Source organism: Triticum aestivum, chromosome 1A (assembly GCF_018294505.1).
Source record: "Triticum aestivum cultivar Chinese Spring chromosome 1A, IWGSC CS RefSeq v2.1, whole genome shotgun sequence".
Lineage (NCBI taxonomy): Eukaryota > Viridiplantae > Streptophyta > Magnoliopsida > Poales > Poaceae > Triticum > Triticum aestivum.
Genome location: NC_057794.1, coordinates 351,948,765 through 351,972,301, shown reverse-complemented (window position 1 = coordinate 351,972,301; position 23,537 = coordinate 351,948,765). Strand labels below are relative to the sequence as shown.

The 23,537-nt window shown below is 43.9% G+C and overlaps 3 protein-coding genes and 1 long non-coding RNA gene across 7 annotated transcripts in view; 3 read left to right on the top strand and 1 right to left on the bottom strand.

Moving 5' to 3' along the window:
- Positions 1-4,309: 4,309 nt before the first annotated feature.
- LOC123050270 (uncharacterized) overlaps positions 4,310-23,537 on the bottom strand; it is a 25,330-nt gene continuing 6,102 nt past the window's right edge. For 2 of the 4 annotated variants that reach the window (XR_006423744.1, XM_044473095.1), the window contains one exon: positions 4,310-4,395. Coding sequence is in view for 2 of the 4 variants with exons in the window: in XM_044473095.1 (XP_044329030.1) it covers positions 4,386-4,395 (10 nt within the window). In the remaining 2 variants the exon portion in view is untranslated. Of the gene's footprint in view, positions 4,396-17,167; positions 17,379-23,537 lie in introns of those variants that run through there. The other 2 variants (XR_006423742.1, XM_044473103.1) reach the window with 1 other exon arrangement.
- Positions 14,310-15,907, top strand: LOC123050250 (uncharacterized). Its single transcript, XM_044473077.1, has 2 exons — positions 14,310-14,730; positions 14,814-15,907. The coding sequence occupies exons 1-2, from the start codon at positions 14,592-14,594 to the stop codon at positions 15,257-15,259; spliced, it is 585 nt and encodes a 194-aa protein (XP_044329012.1). The 5' UTR covers positions 14,310-14,591; the 3' UTR covers positions 15,260-15,907.
- On the top strand, positions 16,335-17,158 carry LOC123050259 (uncharacterized). The gene is made up of 2 exons (XM_044473085.1): positions 16,335-16,421; positions 16,511-17,158. The coding sequence occupies exons 1-2, from the start codon at positions 16,350-16,352 to the stop codon at positions 16,904-16,906; spliced, it is 468 nt and encodes a 155-aa protein (XP_044329020.1). The 5' UTR covers positions 16,335-16,349; the 3' UTR covers positions 16,907-17,158.
- Positions 22,508-23,537, top strand: part of LOC123050295 (uncharacterized) — a gene marked incomplete in the record, with an annotated part of 6,568 nt that continues 5,538 nt past the window's right edge. The window contains 3 exon segments of the long non-coding RNA XR_006423748.1: positions 22,508-23,150; positions 23,235-23,308; positions 23,390-23,537. This is a non-coding gene — a long non-coding RNA (uncharacterized lncRNA).

Here is a 23,537-nt window from a genome sequence, read left to right as displayed (position 1 = left end):
TATAACAAAATTCATGATTGTCATTTTGGATACACAAGTGCTTTTCCTTGCAAGACTAACCCATGTAGTAAGATGAACTCAAACCATAAGTGGTGCTTCCAACTACTACATAAACCTTGAGCATCTAACACAAGTTCGACTACATGATCAAGATCAACACCACTCAAGGTATGTTATTCCATCTTAAAGAAGCTTTAATCCAAGTCATGGGTCAAAGCAACTCAACAAGATGTGAATACATCAAAATGCTTAAATGAAAAAGGGTAACCCCATTTTGAGCTTAAACGATGAGTATAACCTACGATCAAGTGTTATCACTTGACTCCTTAGTCAATATACTCTAACATAGGTGACTTTGTCTCCGACCCCTTCTAGATGAAGTTCTCTAGTGTTTCTTTGCTTTGTGTTTTTCTATGTTTCTTGCTATCTTGTTTCCCCTAATAAAAAAACTTCATCTATATCTCTTTCCTTATGTATGTTTTTCTTTGTATTTTTTGCATCTAATTCATTACAAATCTTTTAGTTAATTCATTGCAAATCCTTGTGAGATTTTTATTGCCAAGTGAGCCGAGTTGACAAAAAATTCCTCTACATTGAACTCGGACTCATCGATCCAAGCCTATCGGCTAGATCAAACTACAAGAATACCTTGTAGACAGTTCATCGGTACAACCGACGTGGACTAACCCGGTCTGACCGATATGCATCATCTATGACACTGCCAACTCGGTGTCACTAATGAAAACTGATCGGCATTACCGATTTCACTGCTGAGAAAACTTTTTGCCATTGCATATTTCATTTCTTCTCCAGCTCCACTCAATGATTCTTATCATCTACCCGCATCTTAATTTACATTCTGCTTTGTAGTATGCCTCAAGGACCAAACCTATTTGACTCGTGCTCAAGATGATTCCTTCTTGGAAATTGATGTCAAAATGGGAGAGAGAGAGAGAGCACATCAAAGCCTATCATATGGAAGAGAGAGCACATCTTGAATCTTCCAGATGCTAGTAAAACAAAGAGGAGAGAAGTCACATGTCTTTAAGAAGGGAAAGACATGTCAATATATGGTTGTTTGCACCTTTTCTTTGCTCAAATTTTTCTTGCTCTAATTTTCGCTTGCCCTACCTTCTCCCATTATCCAATATCAGATTCAAGGGGAGAAAGAGTCCATATCTAGGGAAGAAAATCTTTGGAATTCATTGCATATCTTTAATCCTTGGGGACAAGTCTATCCAAATGAAGTACTAAGTACTCACCCATTTCATGTCATCCCAGTCTTAGTACTCTTGTGGTTTCCTGAACTTGCTTTAATTAGAGTGTTCTTGTGTTATCTAACCTTGTTTTCTCAAGTTCACCTCCTGCAAAGCTAGCTCAAGACCACAAGGTAAGTATATGCATCACACTCATGCACATGATGATCTCTTGCCGATGTAGATATTGTTTGCAAGAAGGATTCATGAACATGAAGGTACATTTCCTTTATCTACATCATCTGCTCTAATGCATATAGCCAAGATACATGTAACCCATTGCTTGCTCTGACATGATTATGCATTCACATGTTCTTATATTCTATCTTTACATGATTGCATACATGTAGGGGGAGCCTATGCATGTTACATGTCTTTCCAAAGCTTTACTTGTTACTCTTAAACCTTTTATCTAAAGCTTTGATGTATGTTGTCATCAATTACCAAAAATGGGGAGATTGAAAGCACAAGTGCTCCCTGGGTGATTTTGGTAATTAATGTCAACGTATCTCTTGTTGGGCTAATATTATTATCTAGTATATTTCGGATGAGTTCAACAATGGCGTGGCAAGGATAAGAGGATGTGGAACCCCTTCAAAATGCTAAGGACAAAGATTGGCAAAGGCTCAAGACTCTTCATTTTCATTTTAGTGATCCAAGATCACATTGAGTCCATACGAAAGCCAATACTGTTAAAAGGGGATGAGGTGTTGCTTAATGGTCTACTTGCTCAAAGTGCTTAGTGATATTGGTCCAAAACCCTCAGCCACTTTCTCATTTCCACATATGTTCAAAACCTACAAGTCAAACTCGGCCCCACCGATTTGATCTATCTGGCGCCACCAAATTCATCTGACCTAGCCACTGCCAGAAACCCTAGACAATTCGGTCTCACCGGTCGGGATCTCGGTCTCACCGAGATGGCCTTTCAAACTCTTTGTTGCCTGTTGTAATTATTTCGATCTCATCGAAATGTGCAATCGGTCCCACCGAGCTTGTTTGACCAACTCTCTGTTTGCTCATTGCTGAAATTGGTCTCACCTTTATGCAATCAGTCCCACCGAGATGAGGTTTTGCCCTAACCCTAGCACATTGGTCCCACCGAGTTGATCATGTCGGTCCCATCGAGATTCCTAACGTTCACATTTTAAACTAAATCGGTCTCACCGAGTTCTTCTATTCGGTCTGACTGAGTTGGGCAAATGTGTGTAACAGTTGGATTTTGTGTGGAGGCTATATATACGCCTCCACCCCCTTCTCCATTCGAGAGAGGGCCATCAGAATGTGCCTACACTTACACTACTCATTTTCCCAGAGAGAACCACCTACTCATGTGTTGATACCAAGACATTCCAATTCAACCACAAGAATTTTGATCTCTAGCCTTCCCCAAGTTGCTTTCCACTCAAATCATCTTTCCACCATAGCCAAATTTGTGAGAGAGAGAGAGTTGAGTGTTGGGGAGACTATCATTTGAAGCACAAGAGCAAGGAGTTCATCATCAACACACCATCTATTACCTTTTGGAGAGTGGTGTCTCCTAGATTGGTTAGGTGTCACTTGGGAGCCTCCGGCAAGATTGTGGAGTTGAACGAAGGAGTTTGTAAGGGCAACGAGATCATCTACTTCGTGAAGATCTATCCGAGTGAGGCAAGTCCTTCGTGGGCGATGGCCATGGTGGGATAGACAAGGTTTCTTCTTCGTGGACCCTTCATGGGTGGAGCCCTGATGACCCACAAGTATAGGGGATCTATCGTAGTCCTTTCGATAAGTAAGAGTGTCGAACCCAACGAGGAGCAGAAGTAAATGATAAGCGGATTTCAGCAAGGTATTCTCTGCAAGCACTAAAATTATTGGTAACAGATAGTTTTGTGATAAGGTAATTGGTTACGAGTAGCAAGTAATAAAAGTAAATAAGGTGCGGGAAGATGGCCTAATCCTTTTTGTAGCAAAGTACAAGCCTGGACAAATTCTTATATAGAGAAAAGCGCTCCCGAGGACACATGAGAATTATCGTCGAGCTAGGTTTCATCATGATCATATGATTCGCGTTCGGTACTTTGATAATTTGGTATGTGGGTGGACCGGTGCTTGGGTACTGTCCTTACTTGGACAAGCATCCCACTTATGATTAACCTCTATTGCAAGCATCCACAACTACAATAAAAGTATTAAGGTAAACCTAACCATAGCATGAAACATATGGATCCAAATCAGCCGCTTACGAAGCAACACATAAACTAGGGTTTAAGCTTCTGTCACTCTAGCAACCCATCATCTACTTATTACTTCCCAATGCCTTCCTCTAGGCCCAAATAATGGTGAAGTGTCATGTAGTCGATGTTCACATAACACCACTAGAGGAAAGACAACATACATCTCATCAAAATATCGAACGAATACCAAATTCACATGACTACTAATAGCAACACTTCTCCCATGTCCTCAGGAACAAACGTAACTACTCACAAAGCATATTCATGTTCATAATCAGAGGGGTATTAATATGCATATAGGATCTGAACATATGATCTTCCACCAAATAAACCAACTAGCATCAACTACACGGAGTAATTAACACTACTAGCAACCCACAGGTACCAATCCCAGACTTAGAGACAAGAATTGGATACAAGAGATGAACTAGGGTTTGAGAGGAGATGGTGCTGGTGAAGATGTTGATGGAGATTGACCCCCTCCCGATGAGGGGATCGTTGGTGATGACGATGGCGATGATTTCCCCCTCCCGGGGGGAAGTTTCCCCGGCGGAACAGCTCCGCCGGAGCCCTAGATTGGTTCCTCCAAGGTTCCGCCTCGTGGCAGCGGAGTCTCGTCCCGAAAGCTAGCTTATGATTTTTTCCTCATCCAAAGACTCCATATAGCAGAAGATGGGCATAGGAGGGCCACCAGGGGGCCCATGAGGCAGGGGCGCACCCAGGGGGTAGGGCGCGCCCCCCACCCTCGTGGGCAGGGTGTGGCCCCCCTCCGGAACTTCTTGCGCTCAGTATTTTTTATATATTTTGAAAATGACTTCCATGAAGTTTCAGGGCTTTTGGAGCTGTGCAGAATAGGTCTCTAATATTTGCTCCTTTTCTAGCCCAGAATCCCAGCTGTCGGCATTCTCCCTCTTTATGTAAACCTTGTAAAATAAGAGAGAATAGGCATAAGTATTGTGACATAATGTGTAATAACAGCCCATAATGCAATAAATATGGATATAAAAGCATGATGCCAAATGGACGTATCAAGCCCTCCGTGGACTCACGCAACCGTCACCCTTCGTGGGTTGAAGTCTCCATCAACGTGGATGTACGATAGCACCACCTATCAAAACCACGCCAAAAATATCTGTGTCTTCATTGCGTTTGCACACTCAAATCTCATCCCTTTACTTTCTTGTAATTAGCATGCTTTACTCTTTCCGCTGCTCATACTCTTGCCATGATTGCTTGAAATGTATTATGAATGCTTAAACTTGTGCTAAAACTCCACCTCAACTTAAAGAACCTAAAAACTACTACTTTTGCCTGTTGAGGGTCTAATCAACCCCCCCCCTCTAGACACCTCTCCTCGATCCTTTCACGTTACTCCGTTCTTATGAACTTAATACTCTAGATGCATGCTGGATCACGGTCGATGTGTGGAGTAACAGTAGTAGATGCAGGCAGGAGTCGGTCTACTTGACACGGACGTGATGCCTATATTCATAATCATTGCCTTGGATATCGTCATAACTCTGCGCTTTTCTATCAATTGCTTGACGGTAATTTGTTCACCCACCGTATTATTTTCCTTCGAGAGAGAATCCTCTAGTGAAACCTATGGCCCTGGGTCTTTTTTCCATCATATATATTTTCAGATCTATAAACTAAAAACCCAAAAAAATATCGCTGCAATTTATTTATTTTTACTTTGTTTTACGTTTTAGTAATATTTTATATCTATCTCTATCAGATCTCACCTTTGCAAGTGATCGTGAAGGGATTGACAACCTCTTTATCGCGCTGGGTGCAAGTGTTTGATTGTTTGTGTAGGTGCATAGATTGGAGACTTGCTTGTATCTCCTACTGGATTGATACCTTGGTTCTCAACTGAGGGAAATACTTTTCTCTAGTTTGCTGCATCGCCCTTTCCTCTTCAAGGGAAAAAACAATGCAAGCTCAAGAAGTAGAAAGGCATGCTTTCTTGGGATTCACACAAGGGATGGAACTTGCGGAAGATTCTGCATCTGGGGGACAGACTCTCATCTACTCAATTGATGAATCCTCAACTGGAGAGACAAAGTAAATTTATCAGCTTCAAGATGGCAGGCTTAGGGGCTTTTTCGATGGCCACAGTAATCCAGACCCCTATGAGCCACCGTGCAGGGCTGCTATCTTCATGGCTGGCATAGGTCCGACTCTCAATTCGTCAACGGTGGCTGCAACAACCTCTGACCTGGCGGCCGCGGGGGCTGGTGGTTCCAATTCGGCTACGCCACTCACTCAGGTGCTGCTGGATCTCATGGGCACCTTGACAGCCTTGTTGGCAACAGAGGTCACCACGGCGAATCAGGAAGGGCGCAACGCAAAAATTGCAAAGATTCGTGAGGAGATAACCAAGGCCTAGGAGGATATTGATACGTCTTCGTCGTATCTATAATTTTTGATTGTTCCATGCCAATATTCTACAACTTTCATATACTTTTGGCAAATTTTTATATTATTTTGGGACTAACATACTGATCCAGTGCCCAGTGCTAGTTCCTGTTTGTTGCATGTTTTTTGTTTCGCACAAAATCCATATCAAATGGAGTCCAAACGGGATAAAAACTGACAGAGATTTTTTTAGAATATATGTGATTTTTGGGAAGAAGAATCAACGCGAGACGATGCCCGAGGGGGCCACGAGGCAGGGGGCGCGCCCCAGGGGGTCAGGCGCGCCCTGTGCCCTCGTGGCCACCCCGTAAGGCGGTTGGTGCCCTTCTTTCGCTGCAAGAAAGCTAATATCTGGATAAAATTCGTGTCCAAAATTCAGCCCAATCGAAGTTACGGATCTCTAGTAATTTAAGAAACGGTGAAAGGGCAGAATCTGGAACGCAGAAACAGAGAGAGACAGAGAGACAGATCCAATCTCGGAGGGGCTCTCGCCCCTCCACCGCCATGGAGGCCATGGACCAGAGGGGAAACCCTTCTCCCATCTAGGGAGAAGGTCAAGGAAGAAGAAGAAGAAGAAGAAGAAGAAGGGTGGCTCTCTCCCCCTATCTTCAAGTGGCGCCGGAACGTCGCCGGGGCCATCATCATCACCGCAATCTACACCAACAACTTCACTGCGATCATCACCAACTCTTCCCCCCTCCATGCAGTGGTGAAGCCCCTCTTTTACCTGCTGTAATATCTACTTAAACATGGTGCTCAATGCTATATATTATTTCCCAATGATGTATGGCTATCCTATGATGTTTGAGTAGATCTGTTTTGTCCTATGGGTTAATTGATGATCGTGATTGTTTTGAGTTGCATGTTTTATTATTGGTGTTGTCCTATGGTGCTCTCCGTGTCACGCAAGCGTGAGGATCCCCACTGTAGGGTTTGCAATATGTTCATGATTTGCTTATGGTGGGTGGCGTGAGTGATAGAAACACAGATCCGAGTAAGTAGGTTGATTGCGTATGTGAATAAAGAGGACTTGATGCCTTATAATGCTATGGTTGGGTTTTACCTTAATGATCTTTAGTAGTTGCGGATGCTTGCTAGAGTTCCAATCATAAGTGCATATGATCTAAGAAGAGAAAGTATGTTAGCTTATGCCTCTCCCTCAAATAAAATTGCAATAATGATTATCGGTCTAGTTAACGATTGCCTAGGGACAAATAACTTTCTCGTGACAACAAGCTCTCTACTAAAACTAACTTAGTTGTATCTTTATCTAAACAGCCCCTACTTTTTATTTATCCGCTCTTTATTATCTTGCAAACCTATCCAACAACACCTACAAAGTACTTCTAGTTTCATACTTGTTCTAGGTAAAGCGAACGTTAAGCGTGCGTAGAGTTGTATCGGTGGTCGATAGAACTTGAGGGAATATTTGTTCTACCTTTAGCTCCTCGTTGGGTTCGACACTCTTACTTATCGAAAGAGGCTACAATTGATCCCCTATAATTATGGGTTATCAAGACATTTTTTCTGGCGCCGTTGCCGGGGAGTTATAGTGTGGGGTGAATATTCTCGTGTGTGCTTGTTTGCTTTATCACTAAGTAATTTTTATTTGTTGTTCTAAGTTGTTCTCTATCTTTCGTTATGGATATGGAAGACGAAATACCAAAAAAATAGGTTTACTTGATACTCATGGAGATGAGGAACCTCCTAAAACCCTCGATGCTCATTATGTGAAAGATATTATGTACTACTTTGATAATCTTAAGAAAACCCCATTCATTTATATAATGGGTGACACCTTGGATCAACGTGAATACTTTAGGGATTATCGCTTGACTCAAAAAGGGAAACTATTATGGGATCAAATTCATATGTTGCATTGGTATGCTCGGCAACTATGCTTGAGATATGGTTATACTTGTTGCTCTAGGATGAAGGCTCCACACCTTCCCTTTTCATGCGAATTTAATGATAATGAAACCTTAGCTTCTTATCCTAATGGTATATATGATTACTATGATGTGGAACGAATAGAAGAATTTGTTGCTTTTATGGGTGCTTATGAAATTGAATCTTTGTTTAAAGAGTGTGAAAATCTTGATGATGCTGTTTACAGACCTAATTTTTTTGCTATACTTAAATATTGCTATGAAAATTATGAATTCAACTACGATATTGATGATTTTATTGAGAGAGTCTCCGCTGTCCAAGAAAAGACTAATATTTTGCAGGAGTCTATGGAAGAAGAAATTGATGAAATTGTGAGCTCATTGGATGAAAAAGATGATGAGGAGAGCGAAGAACAAAAGGAGGAAGAGCGGATTAGCTACCCGTGCCCACCTTCTAATGAGAGTAACTCTTCAACTCATACATTACTTAATTTCCCTTCGTGCTTACCGAAGGATGATTGCTATGATGATTGTTATGATCCCGGTTATTCTTTTGAAATATCCCTTTTTGATGACGCTTGATATGCTTGTGGCCAAGATGCCAATATGAATTATGCTTATGGAGATGAACTTGCTATAGTTCCTTATGTTAAACATGAAATTGTTGCTATTGCACCCATGCATGATAGTCCTATTATCTATTTGAATTCTTCCGACTACACTATATCGGAGAAGTTTGCCCTTATTAAGGATTATATTGATGGGTTGCGTTTCACTACTACACATGATGATTTTGATAGATATAATATGCATGTGCTTGCTGCTCCTACTTGCAATTATTATGAGAAAGGAACTACATGTCCGCCTCTCCATGCTTCCAATATCATAAAATTGCAAGAAATTGTTTATACGATGCATTGGCCTTTACTTTGTGTGCATGAATTGTTCTTTTATGACATGCTGATGCATAGAAAGAGAGTTAGACTTCGTCATTACATGATATATGTTGCTTTGTGCTCACTACTAAATCACAAATCATTGTTAATTAAAATTGGCTTTGATATACCTTGGGATCCAGGTGGATTCATCACTTGAGCACTATATGCCTAGCTTAATGGCTTTAAAGAAAGCGCTGCCAGGGAGACAATCCAGAAGTTTTATAGAGTCATTTATTTACGTTGAGTGTTTTTATATAGTTTAAAAACAAAAAAATAAAGAGGGGAACCCAAAACTTTTCAAAAAGGAAAGTGAAAGTGAGAAAGACAAGCATTGTTGAAGTGGGGGGGGGGGGCTCCTTGAACTTTGTTCATGCTCACGGAAACTTTGTGAATATTGATTACAGAAACTTTTCAACAAAAATAATTATCCCCTTGTTCAATTCCATTGTATTATAAAAATAATGTGCCAAGATTCACCTTTAGGATGTTTACATTGCTTGTTGGTTTGTGCGATGCAGAACAGAAACTTTGGCTGTAGTGTGCGATTTTACATTTTTTTACTGGAATGTCAAACAGTTCTGAAACTTTTTGCACTGTCTTCCTATACAATTTTTTTTATTTTTCCTAATTTTGGCAGAATTTTTGAAGTACTAGAGGTATGGTGAATGTTCAGATTATTACAAACTGTCCTGTTTAAAATAGATTCTGTTGTTGATGCATAGTTTGCTTGTTTTGATGAAACTGTCGATTTCTATCAGTGAATTAAGCCATGGAAAAGTTATATTACAGTAGCTACAATGCAAAAATAAAATATAAATTGGTTTGCAATAGTACTTAGAGTAGTGATTTGCTTTATTATACTAACGGATCTTACCGAACTTTTTGTTAAGTTTTGTGTGATTGAAGTTTTCATGTTTTGGGAGAGATCACGATGGACGAAGGAATAAGGAGTGGCAAAAGCCTAATCTTGGGAATGCCCAAGGCACCCCGAGGAAATATTAAAGGACTCCCAAGACACCAAGCTTGGGGATGCCCCGAAAGGCATCCCCTCTTTCTTCTAACGATCATCGGTAATTTTACTTGGAGCTATATTTTTATTCGTCACATGATATGCGTAAATCTTGGAGCGTCTTTTGCATTTAGTTTTCACTTTTCTTTGATGCACCATGCTGGTATGAGATAGTCCTTGGTTGATTTATAGAATGCTTATTGCACTTCACTTATATCTTTTGAATATGACTTTATAGAATGCTTCATGTGCTTCACTTATATCTTTTGATGTTTGGATTGCCTGTTTCTCTTCACATAGAAAACCTCCACTTGTAGAATGCTCTTTTGCTTCACTTATATTTGTTAGAGCGTGGGCATATATTTTGTAGAAAGAATTAAACTCCCTTGCTTCACTTATATCTATTTAGAGAGATGACAGGAACTGGTCATTCACATGGCTAGTCATAAAATCCTACATAAAACTTGTAGATCACTGAATATGATATGTTTGATTCCTTGCAATAGTTTTGCGATATAAAGATGGTGATATTAGAGTCATGCTAGTGGGTAGTTGTGGATTGTAGAAATATTTGTGTTGAAGTTTGTGACTCCCGTAGCATGCACGTATGGTGAACCGTTATGTAACGAAGTTGGAGCATGAGGTATTTATTGATTGTCTTCCTTATGAGTGGCGGTCGGGGACGAGCGATGGTCTTTTCCTAACAATCTATCCCCCTAGGAGCATGCGCTTAGTACTTTGTTTTGATGACTAATAGATTTTTGCAATAAGTATGTGAGTTCTTTATGACTAATGTTGAGTTCATAGATTATACGCACTCTCATTCTTCCATCATTGCTAGCCTCTTCGGTACCGTGCATTGCCCTTTCCCACCTCGAGAGTTTGTGCAAACTTCGCCGATGCATCCAAACCTCGTGATATGATACGCTCTATCACACATAAGCCTCCTTATATCTTCCTCAAAACAGCCATCATACCTACCTATTATGGCATTTCCATAGCCATTCCGAGATATATTGCCATGCAACTTCCGTCATCATCATATACATGACTTGAGTATTTATTGCCACATTGCTTTGCATGATCGTAAGATAGCTAGCATGATGTTTTCATGGCTTGTCCATTTTTTGATGTCATTGCTACGCTAGATCATTGCATATTCCGGTACACCACCGGAGGCATTCATATAGAGTCATATCTTTGTTCTAGTATCGAGTTGTAATATTGAGTTGTAAGTAAATAAAAGTGTGATGATCATCATTATTGAAACATTGTCCCATGATCAAAATAAAAGTGGCCAAAGAAGCCCCCCCCCCAAAAAAAAGATAGAGGCCAAAGAAGCCTACAAAAAAAGAAAAAAAGAAAAAGAAAAAAGAGAAGGAACAATGTTACTATCCTTTCACCACACTTGTGCTTCAGAGTAGCACCATGTTCTTCATATAGAGAGTCTATTGAGTGATCACTTTCATATATAGTGGGAATTTTTATTATAGAACTTGGCTTGTATATTCCAATGATGGGCTTCCTCAAATGCCCTAGGTCTTCATGAGCAAGCAAGTTGGATGCACACCCACTTAGTTTCAGTTTGAGATTTTATACACTTATAGCTCTTGGTGCATCCGTTGTATGGCAATCCCTACTCCTCGCATTGACATCAATTGATGGGCATCTCCATAGCCCATTGATTAGCTGCGTCGATGTAAGACTTTCCCCTTTTTTTGTCTTCTCCATACAACCTCCATCATCATATTCTATTCCACCTATAGTGCTATGTCCATGGCTCACGCTCATGTATTGCGTGAAAGTTGAAAAGGTTTAAGAACGTCAAAAGTATGAAACAATTGCTTGGCTTGTCATCGGGTTGTGCATGATATGAATATTTTGTGTGGTGAAAATGGAGCATAGCCAGACTATATGATTTTGTAGGGTTAACTTTCTTTGGACATGTTGTTTTGAAAAGACATGATTGCTTTATTAGTATGCTCAAAGTATTATTGTCTTAATATCAAATGATAGACTATTGCTCTGAATCACTTGTGTCTTAATATTCATGCCATGATTAGATTACATGATCAAGATTATGCTAGGTAGCATTCCACATCAAAAATTATCTTTTTTATCATTTACCTACTCGAGGACGAGCAGGAATTAAGCTCAGGAATGCTGAGACGTCTCCGTCGTATTTATAATTTTTGATTGTTTCATGCCAATATTCTACAACTTTCATATACTTTTGGCAACTTTTTATACTATTTTTGGTACTAACATATTGATCCAGTGTCCAGTGTCAGTTCCTGTTTGTTGCATGTTTTTTGTTTCGCAAAAAATCCATATCAAACGGAGTCCAAATGGGATAAAAACTGACAGAGATTTTTTTTGGAATATACGTGATTTTTGGGAAGAAGAATCAACGTGAGACGATGTCCGAGGGGGCCACGAGGCAGGGGGCATGCCCCAAGGGGTCAGGCGCGCCTTGGGCCCTCGTGGCCACCCCATAAGGCGGTTGGTGCCCTTCTTTCGCCACAAGAAAGCTAATATTTGGATAAAAATCGTATCCAACATTCAGCCCAATCAGAGTTACGGATCTCCGGAAATTTAAGAAATGGTGAAAGGGCAGAATCTGGAATGCAGAAACAAAGAGAAAGACAGAGAGACAAATCCAATCTTGGAGGGGCTCTCGCCCCTCCGCCGCCATGGAGGCCATGGACCAGAGGGGAAACCCTTCTCCCATCTAGAGAGAAGGTCAAGGAAGAAGAAGAAGGTGGGCTCTCTCCCCCTTTCTTTCGATGGCACTGGAACGCCGCCGGGGTCATCATCATCACTGCAATCTACACCAACAACTTCACCGCCATCATCACCAACTCTTCCCCCCTCTATGCAGCGGTGTAACGCCTCTTTTACCCGCTGTAATCTCTACTTAAACATGGTGCTCAATGCTATATATTATTTCTCAATGATGTATGGTTATCCTATGATGTTTGAGTAGATCCGTTTTGTCCTATGGGTTAATTGATGATTGTGATTGGTTTGAGTTGCATGTTTTATTATTGGTGCTATCCTATGGTGCTCTCCGTGTCGCGCAAGCGTGAGGGACCCCCGTTGTAGGGTTTGCAATATGTTCATGATTTGCTTATGGTGGGCGGAGTGAGTGATAGAAACACATACCCGACTAAGTAGGTTGTTTGCGTATGGGAATAAAGAGGACTTGATGCCTTATAATGCTATGGTTAGGTTTTACCTTAATGATCTTTAGTAGTTGCGGATGCTTGCTAGAGTTCCAATCATAAGTGCATATGATCCAAAAAGAGAAAGTATGTTAGCTTATGCCTCTCCCTCAAATAAAATTGCAATAATGATTACCGGTCTAGTTATCGATTGCCTAGGGACAAATAACTTTCTCGTGACAACAAGCTCTCTACTAAAACTAACTTAGTTGTGTCTTTATGTAAACAACCCCTACTTTTTATTTACGCGCTCTTTATTATCTTTCAAACCTATCCAACAACACCTACAGAATACTTCTAGTTTCATACTTGTTCTAGTTAAAGCGAACATTAAGCGTGCGTAGAGTTGTATCGGTGGTCGATAGAACTTGAGGGAATATTTGTCAAAGTTCGGGAAAGCGCGCTTAATCGAGCGCTTATGCGCGCCTACACGCAAGGCGCTGGCCTACCGCCTCGCATAGGCCATGTGCGCTCGTAAAGGCGCGACGCGCGCCTAGGCGGAGCGCTTTTCTCGCTGAGGCGAGCTTAAGCGCGCGGAACAGCGCGGAACGGGCGCTTAATGGCACAGAACGACGAGAGGGGATCCATCGGGGTATCGGGATAAAGAGGCAGGGAGCCACGGGATGAAAGGCAGAGGGTCAAAATCGAGCCCGTGTTAGGGTTAGGGTCTCCTCTCCTCCATTCCTCGCGCTGCCGGACTCTCCTTGGGGCCGCGAGACTCTCCTCGCGCCACCGGCAGCAGCACGCCCTCCGCCCTGGATCTGAAGCTTCTCCTCGCGCCTCTCCTGCTCGGGCCCTCCCCCACACCTCCGGTTGCTGGCCTTCGACCTCATCCCGCCGTGGATCTCACGGCCTGGTCTTCTTCTCTTTAGGCAGGTGAGCCCCCAGATCCCCATCGATCCTACCTTCTCCTGCTAGCTTCTGCCTGTTGCTGCTTTGCTGGTGCTACTAGTTGCCGCTGAAGTGATGTTAGCTGCTGCTGGTGGTAGTTAGTGGTGCTGTTTACTAGTAGAGTAAAAGTAGTAGTACTTGGTGCTGTTGCCTGTTGCTGTTAATTTGCTGCTGCTAGCTGCTACTGCTGTTTGATGCTGCTACTACTTGTTTGCTGCTGATGCTAGCTGATGCTGATGCTGGCTGCTGCTGCTACTTGTTTGTTGCTAATGCTAGTTGCTGCTGCTGTCTGTGGCTACTAGCTGCTAATTTGTGTTGTTGACTTGTTGTTATAGGATGTCAACATCAGAGAACACCACCGCCCAAACAGAGTCCGAAAGGCCGATAGCTCTGAAGAGGAAATCCAATGATGTTGGATGGAACTATGGGAAACTATGTGATGTCACAAACAAGGAGAGGGTGAAGTGTGACTTTTGTGGCCATATTAGCACCGGAGGAATTAACCGTTTCAAGCTACACATCACAGGCACCACCTCAAGCGTTCTTTCATGTTTAAGATCAACTCCGGAGGCTAAAGCAATATGCCAGAGAGCTCTTGATGCATATGAGGCAAAGAAGGTGGCGAAGAAAAAACATACGGCAGAAGTGAGGGCTGATGTGCATGTTACAGCCCTAAATGAAGCAAGGGATGGTAGGGAATCTGTTTGTGTTGGAAGCACATCATCGGAGCCCAACAAATTAGGACCAATGGACAAGTTTGTGTGTCCTATTGATGGTAAATCAAGCAAAGAGGAAGCCTTGAAGCAGCTAAGTATGAATGAAGCACTATTCAAGGAGAGAAGAGGTCAATGTTCACCATATGTTGCTAGATGGGTGTATTCACATGGTAATTCTGGAGTCCTTCATTTCTTTTCTTGCTTGTGCTTGAAATGATTGCTTGATTGCATGGTTTTGTTCCTTTGCTTGTAGGCATACCATTTAATGCTCTTGACAATGATGAGTTTTGTCAAATGTGTGAGGCCATAGGCAAATTTGGTCCTGGATATGAGCCTCCTACTCAATATGAGCTTAGGGAGAAGTTGTTGAGTGATGAATATGCAAGGACCAAGAGTTTGTTAGATGAACGTGAGAAGGAGAAGATAAAGCTTGGGTGCACCATCATGACAGATGCATGGACGGACATGAAGAGGAGGAGCATAATGAATTTGTGCATGCATTGCAGTGGGGGGACAAGTTTTCTCAAATCAAAGGAAACATCTGATGTGTCACATACAAGTGAAGTCATATTTCAGCTAGTGGACAGCGCAATTGAGGAGGTAGGGGCGGAGCATGTGATGCAAGTGGTGACGGACAATGCTTCCAATAACATGGGAGCCAAGAAAATGTTGCTTGAGAAGAGGTCGAAGATCTTTTGAAGCTCTTGTGCAACTCACACTATCAACTTAATGCTCCAAGGAATTGGCAGCCTCAAGAGATTCAAAACAATAATTGATCAAGCAAAGAACCTCACCATCTTCATCTATGCGCATCACAAGACTTTGGCATTGATGAGGGTTGCTACAAAAAGGAGAGATATCATAAGGCCGGGGGTGACTAGATTTGCTTCCGCTTTTCTCACATTGCAAAGTTTGTTGGAGAAGAAAGATGCTTTAAGGTATATGGTGGTTGAAAGAGCTTGGGAAGATATGAAAAATGTGAAAACAAAGAAAGGCAAGGATGCAACGGCAACGGTGATGGATGCAAACTTTTGGAAAGGTGTGCTCCTATGCATAAAGGTGTTTGAGCCATTGGTGAGAGTACTTCGTTTGGTTGATGGGGATATTAAGCCGTCGATGGCTTGGTTGTATGGAGAGTTGGTGAATGCAAAGAGGGAGATGAAGGAGGCATTTAACAACTTAGAGAGGAACTACAAAGATACTATGGGCATTGTTGAAAAGAAGATGAATGGAAGGCTAGATTCTCCACTGCACATGGCCGCATATGTGTTGAACCCACACTATAGTTATGCAGATAGCTCCGTCTTTACCACTGCAAATGAAGGATTTCAGGAGTGTGCTGAACAATACTATGCAAATGATCATGATACTTGCATGCTGGTTGTCAATGACGAGTTTCTGAAATATGAAAACAAAGAAGGAACTTTTGGAAAGAAGCTTGCAAAAGCATGTGAAAATAAAAGCTATAGCCCCGGTATACTTGCTTGCTCCTGCCCACTAGTTGCTACTCTTTTCTTGCTGCTGCTATTGAAGTATTGATGCTTGTTTCTTGCTGCTGCTGCTACTATTGATGCTTGTTTCTTGCTGTTGCTGCTGCTATTGATGCTTGCTTCCTGCTGCTGCTGCTACCATGCTACTGCTGCTGCTACCTTGATGCTGCTGCTAGCCTGCTACCATGCTACTGCTGCTTTTTGCTGCTGCTACTACTAACTTGCTACTGCTATATGTTCTCCGATTTCTAGTTGGTTGGTGGAAGCTTTATGGAGGAGAAACACCAAATTTGAAAGAAATGGCTATGAGAATCCTCTCTCTGACCTCTAGCTCTTCTGGTTGTGAAAGAAACTGGAGTGCATTTGAATCGGTATTATCTCTTCTCTCAATTTTGTCTCCTCATTTGTCTCTCGTTTTTGTTTTTAAATATGCTCATGCAAAATGATGTTTAATATGTAGATACATACCAAGAGAAGAAATAGGCTCACAACGGAGCGATGCAACAATTTGGTCTTCATAAGGTTCAACAATAGGATGTTGTCTAGGAAACAAAAGCTCCTAGAGAAGAAGAAATGGGATGTGCTCATTAGCACCGATGCTACCGAAGCTCAAGGATTTCTATTTGAAGGAGGGGATGATTATGCAAGCGTTGTTTATCTTGATGAGGAGGATGGAGATGTTCATCCGGGTACGGGGATATCATGGGATCTACTTGGTGAAGCAATGGGAGCACAAGAGCAACTCCAACTTCGGAGGAGTGCAAGAGTGAGAGACCTTGAGGAGGAGGAGTTTGAATCCGATCATGATGATGAGGAGATAGTGGATGAAGATGAGATTGAGTATGAGGATGATTGAGAGGCATTGAGCATTTGAGCTAGTGATCATTGGCTCATTGCATGATGGTTGGCAGCATCATGCCATTAAGTGATCAAGTTATCATGCATTTGCATTCATGCATTTGTCTTTTGTTTGTTATTTGTTATGTAAGAGACTATGATGGAGTGGTCACGGGTGAGACTATTGTGGATCGTGGCCGTGGTACTTTGGTTTGGTAGCACTAAGCAAGTTTAAGACTTTTATTTGTTATGTAATATGCTTGCTTGTGAAGTTGTGAACTTGTGATATGTTCTACCTATTACATTGCTTGTTTGCTACTTTGCTAGTTTGCTTTGATTGCTCATTCAAGTTGTGAACTTGTGATATGTTCTGCCTATTACATTACATTTTACATATATGAATGATGAATCTGATATATAATGCTTTGCTTGCTCCTTGCTTGTTGGTTGCTGCTGCTAACATCTTGTCATCTTCTCTATGATGTATTTAGCTGTTGCACAATGCATTGGAGGGAGACGATCAGAGGACAACATACAAAGAGGCAGGGGCAACATATTGGAGCGAGAACAAGGTTATAAACTTATAATTGTACCTCCAGTTTACATTCTAGCACTTTTTTTATGTCAAACTGCTCTTTTTTGCCCATACCCGTACAATTATATAGAAAACGCATAATTGCGCCTAATTGCGCCTAATCACGCCTAAGCTAGAAAAGCGCAAGTAGGTGGCCAAACGCATAATTAACGCCTAGCGCTTTCTCAAACTTTGATATTTGTTCTACCTTTAGATCCTCGTTGGGTTCGACACTCTTACTTATCGAAAGAGGCTACAATTGATCCCCTATACTTGTGGGTTATCAGATATCATGGCTGAGAATGTTCAGACAGCCGCGCTGAAGGCTCAGATTGACGCAGAGGCGGAGCGTGTAAAGGTGGATGCTTGGCACTTAAGTTTGGATCAGAACGCGTCTGATGCAGTTTTTCAGAGAAGGTACCAGAATTTCCTACCGTTGATGTACAATTCAAGGCGTTTGTTTGACATCCCTGGAGCAGGTCCAAGCACTCCAGATGCACGGGTGAGTCCCCAGTTAAACCCAGATATGCCAAGGAATCGGGTTGTGGCTCAACCTTACCAGCCTGAGCTGGCACGGAGGGAGGAGCGGGCGCCTAACCCGCCCCCAATCAGACACCGTCTCAACGTGTCCTGACGCCACCTGGACACTTTTCTAACCCGGTGGATAACATGTTGGCAGCAGCAACCCGGTTGGCGGCAATTCCTATGACTGGCAAGTCACCGGCCGCGGTGGAAACCCGGAACGCGGTCAAACTCCTATAGACAACTATTGCTCAGCAGGCCGCCTACTCATGCAGTCGTGATCGTGTGCACTCAACAACTCTCCCGAGCCGCAGTTACAGCCGACGTATTGAGTCGCCTACAGTCTCCAGTAGTGAACGTCGTCGAAATCCGCCCCATGTTAACCCGCCCGATCCTCGGAGTGCATCTCAAGCGCTTGTGGACGGGGCAAGGGCCCGTCGAGGGGCGGAAGCAGCAAACCAGGGGGCTTATGAGCCGCCCCTTGTGATCCCTTCAACTTTAGCTGAGGCTGGGTTAGGCATTAGAGGTCTCGGAGTACCATGTTTAGTACCGGCCCTACACAATGAGCGCTTGCCTAAGGATTTTAAAGGTCCGCGTAAGATACCTAATTACACATCAAACCTCCCTCCAGAGTCTTGGATCAAAAGTTATGAACTGGCCATGGAGATGTTAGATGCCAGCGATGCAGTTTGTGCTAAGTATTTCACCATGATGTGGGAAGGGACAACTCGTACATGGTTAAAGAGTCTCTCCCCAACTCCATCAACACTTGAGGAGAGCTGAAGGATAATTTTATCAAGAATTTTCAAGGAACATGTAAGAAGCCGAACAATGAAAATTGTCAATTTGGAGCATTGCGTACAGCGAGAGGATGAGTCTGCCCCATCATTGGGCCCGCCAGATTGTGACCATCATGCACACTTTAGAAGGTATTGTGGCGGGTCAGGTTGTGTTAGCATTGGAGAAAAATTGTCGCTTCGAGCCACTTAAACAGAAGCTTGGGCGGCTTAAGACTAAGTACACAGATATGGGAAAGCTTATGGATGTTCTTACCAGATATGCTGACTCTGATAGTACAAAGGACCCTAATTCAGATGAGGATAAGCCTAATAATGGCAAGAAAAATGTCAGTGCTAAGGGCCGGCAGTAGAGTATGGTTGGGCACAATGGCAATAACCAGGGCAATGGTGGTAAGCGCAGGTACCCCGAGGGAGGGTCTGATCTGGTAGCCAACACCAACGCTGGATATAAGAATCAGCGTTAGGACTGCAATGGTAATCCGCCCTTCAACCCAAGAAGATCGCAAAGTATTGAGGACATGCTTAATGGCCAGTGAGCTTAGTCCACCTTGGGATTTTATTGTGATCTACTACAACTACTTTTATCCTGACCAGGCAGATTCCTTCAAGGTGACCATATCCACTTCTTGATTCACCCTCGGCATCGATCCCACCTCATGTAAACCATGGAAATTCTTAAGTGTCTTGGAAACAACTTTTGCTTTAACCCAAACCACATACGCACTTCCCACTGCCAGTGAGTCATCATTACAAATTTTGGCATTAACCATAATGGTTTCACCCTTCAAAGGCACCCAGTCATATATAGCAGCTTCATTTATCTTGGCCATAGAAGGATAGTTTACCAAAAAGGTTGTCTCGGTGACCTTAGCTTTTAGTCCCATCTCCATGGGTATGTTTTGGCTAAGCACCTAACCAACTGTTCAACATCCAAGTTAACATCAAAACCTTCCGTAAGTCTCACCAAAGCCACTTCATCATTGTTTTCACTTAACCCAAGATCTTTGGCATGTTCATAAATGAAACAGCCAAGCCCTTCACCTCCAAAACCCACCAGAGTGGCAACTGGTTTCTTCTGATGAAGCCAAGCACAGAAGTCTGCAATATGTGAATCCTTTGAGCAGATGTCACACTTAACTTTAACCTCACATCCTTTTAAGCTATGACCTTTGACTACACACCTGTGATAAACAATTTTCTGCAAGGGCGCAACTTTACCAGAAGAAGCACGCGAAATATTTCCATCCCCAGTAACACCCCCACCTGCCGAGCTAGATTTAATTTGATCTGATGCCTTACCAACACTTACTCCCCCTTGCTCTCTAGTGTTCTTCGAATATGAGGATGCCACAACCCCTGACTGCTTGGACACCGTGAGCCAGTATTACCCCCTACATTGGCGGCTAGCGTCGATACTGAGCATTGCCTCCACGGAAACGCCCCTCAAATCCTTTGTACTGGTAGCTTTGATCTCTTGGAGGATAGTAATTGTTTTGCAAATTTCTGGGAGGGAGACGTGGCTGGAATTGTTGATTGCAGTTGTACTCACGATAATTCCTATCGACCCCTCTCCCTCTTCCCCCACCACCATACATTCTCTCCCCTCCATGATCAAATCCAAAGTGATCTCCCATCAGATTTTCTTCACCCACTGAGTTTGCCGGGACAGCCAGGCGGCGGCACCAGAATGGGAAAGGTGCCAGCTCAAGGAAGGATTAGGGTTGGTGGTTTGTTTCTCCCCAACTACCCCACCCCCATACTCACGGGCTCTCCCGGCCTCTCTCTTGCCCAGCCCATCTGCCCGCAAGCACAAAACGTTCCATAGTACGAATGGAAATGAAATTTTCCCCTCTCATCACAATATCATCCCCTGTATCCCCAATCTGCCTTGCCGGAGAACGAGCGGTAAGCGGCACCCCGGTGAGCCTATAGGTTACTGGGATATAAACTTTGCCGTTTCTCCCTCTAGGTAGCCAGTTTGGCTCATTAGCATTGCCTACATCTATAGTTTCCCTCCTGAATTTCTGAAACCAACTACTAAAACTACTAATTGAATTCTGACAATGAACAATGGGTGATACAGTCTTGTGATTTGCAGGTGAGTGTACGTACCTGAACTTTGGCAGAGTTGGTGCATCTCATCTATCTGTGTCTCCATTACGCTTCAGGTTGCTAGCCAACAAGTCCAATTTCGATCTCCCCTGACTACGAGCATCCTTCTTCTTCATCCTCTTAGCTTGCTGCAAAGCGTCCCCAAAAGTAGCAGGTTGAGGAGCAACAACAGCTAGATCTTCCTCATCTTTTGAGCCCAACTCTTCTTCTTCCAGATCACACAGCCTTCAAAAGCGTCCACCTATTGTGGAAGGCGGAGGATCTACCGCGCCACCCCTCACGGGCGAGGCAGCCGACAAATCACTACATCTGCCCCACCCTGTTGTGGTGCTCTCAGTCCATCGCCGGTTCCGGCAAGAGGAAGGGCAGCAGATCCACAGGCTTCGGCGGCGATGGAACTCTGGTGGGCATCAAACCCACCACGCACTCCCACCTTGCACTGCGCTGCGAATCTTCCGATTTCGCCTCCTGCTTCCCCCAGGTTACAAATGTCACCGGCGGCGCGGATGGCAGCGGTATCCTGGCCCGCTCCGACTCCGTGCCCTCAAAGTAAATCCTCCGAGCAAAATTCCTCATCTCTTGATCCGCCTAATCCTACAAACTTCGACATACCTTTCCCATCTGGACCGCGAGATCGGACCCGCCTCCATTTCTTTCTTTGCATCCTTCCACTCCCTCATGCACTACGTCCATGACATGGCGTCGTCGCGGATCCTCTCCGCCCTATGTCTACATCTCCTCGCCCTTGTGGCCTCCAACATCTCCGGCGATGCGGATCCAAATGGGCACAGCATCTGGGGAAACGCGTGATATATAAGGAAGGGGCATCCGAGGCAGCTCCACATCCTGCTGCGGTTGTGTCGGCGCGGCGCTCCCGTATATCCACGCCGGTGAGGCATGGGGGTGGCTAGGTGGGTCGTGGGTGGAGGCGGTTGCAGCGGCGGCTATGGAGTGTAGGCGGAGGTGAGTCGTGGGAGCAGAAGCGAACATGAGGTGTAAATTATTATTATCTAATCGCGTGCTCGTACATACATTACATCGGAGATGCCCTTATAATGCAGCTCAATGAAGGAAACTGCATCCGCATGTGCGTATTATGTCCGAAGCTAATTAGCCAGGTTACCGGAGAAAATAAAGAAGGGAAAGTTGAGCTGTGCGTGGTAGTTAAGGTGGATGAACCGGAGGCAGCGGCAGTTGATGTCCAAGCTAGGCAAGCTAGGGCAGTCTTACATGGTGGTAGTAAATGTGTTTTGCAGTTCAATAATGGGTGAATGTGTGTACGTACTCCCCAACAGGGCAACAGAGGCCAAGGTCTAGCTATTTCCAGTGTCACTGTGTGCCAACATTGCCGGCATTCATTGGAGACGATCAGCTTGTCCTGCACCCACACGATACTCCCAGCCATACACCTCCCCCGCTGCGCCACTCCTCGCAGTCTCCCATGCACGATATATCGATCGATCGACCGATGGAATTCCTTCTCGATCTTCGTCTTGCATGAACGCTTGCTTGCTCTCCTCTCGTCTCGTGGGCATGCACCACTGGAAGATCGAACCAGTTCGCCGCATTTTATACACGCCAAAAGAAAATGTGTTATCTAGTCTTCTATATCTAACATATAAAAGCTGCTAGGGTACCCGCCATTCTGGGGCATTCGCGTCGCGCGGTGAACGTCGTTCGCTCGATCCACCACTATTGTAGCGTTTTACCGCGCTGTCAATAATTTAGCCGTCTGTTTTCTCGCACGTTATTGTTTCATGCTCCAGTGAATGACGGGTAGGCCTTCTTTACCCACGGGCCCAGCGTGGTGGTGCGTCTCGCGCGTGGCCTGCGTGAAAAAAGAAAGGCTCTGCAGCGAGCGTGGGGTTCTCACGGTGAAACCCTAGCCACCAATCGCTCGCGTCTTTGACCCACCAATCGCTCCCTTCTCGAGCTCCGCTTCCCATTCCCCAATTCTCTCCGCCGCCACTGCGCCGCCTCGTCCTCCCCTGACCTCGGAGCCCCAGCGTATGGTCATCGTCGCCGCTTGTGTAGTTCTTCCCGATGCCTCCCCATCCTCCATCAGCCACCGCTGTGGGCTGTGGTTCTGGGCCGGTCACAGGTCGCTGCTGAGGAGCAGAGGAGGACGGCGGGGAGGGAGAAGGAGCACAGGAGGACGGCACTGGGGGAAGGAGAAGCGAAGCCGGAGGCCGAGACGGCGCTCGCGTCATGTGTCGGACGCTGCTCATCGGCCCTCGTTGTCGTCCTCAATCTAGGTTGCCCATCTGCGTCTCATCTTCTTCTTTAACCTTAGTTTTTTGATGATCTGATTTCAATCGTTGGTTTATCGTTTTTCTAAGCATGATGTGTGAAGATCTGAGACAAAAAAGAAGAGGAAGAATTTTGACGAAGAGTTGGGTCATGGGGAACAAAGGTGAATTCTCTCTCCCCCACCCCCCCACCCCACGTTTGTTCCTACAGTTTGATTTTGATGTTATGGTTGATTCTATCCCAGGTCATCAGAACATACATAACTGTTGCCGAAGCCCTCTTGCTAAAGGTATGTAATACTTTATACAGACTTTCTGATATGAACAAAACAAGATGTTGCTTCAGGCCATCTCTTTGACAAAATTGTGTTGCCTTTCAGAGGAAAGCACAAG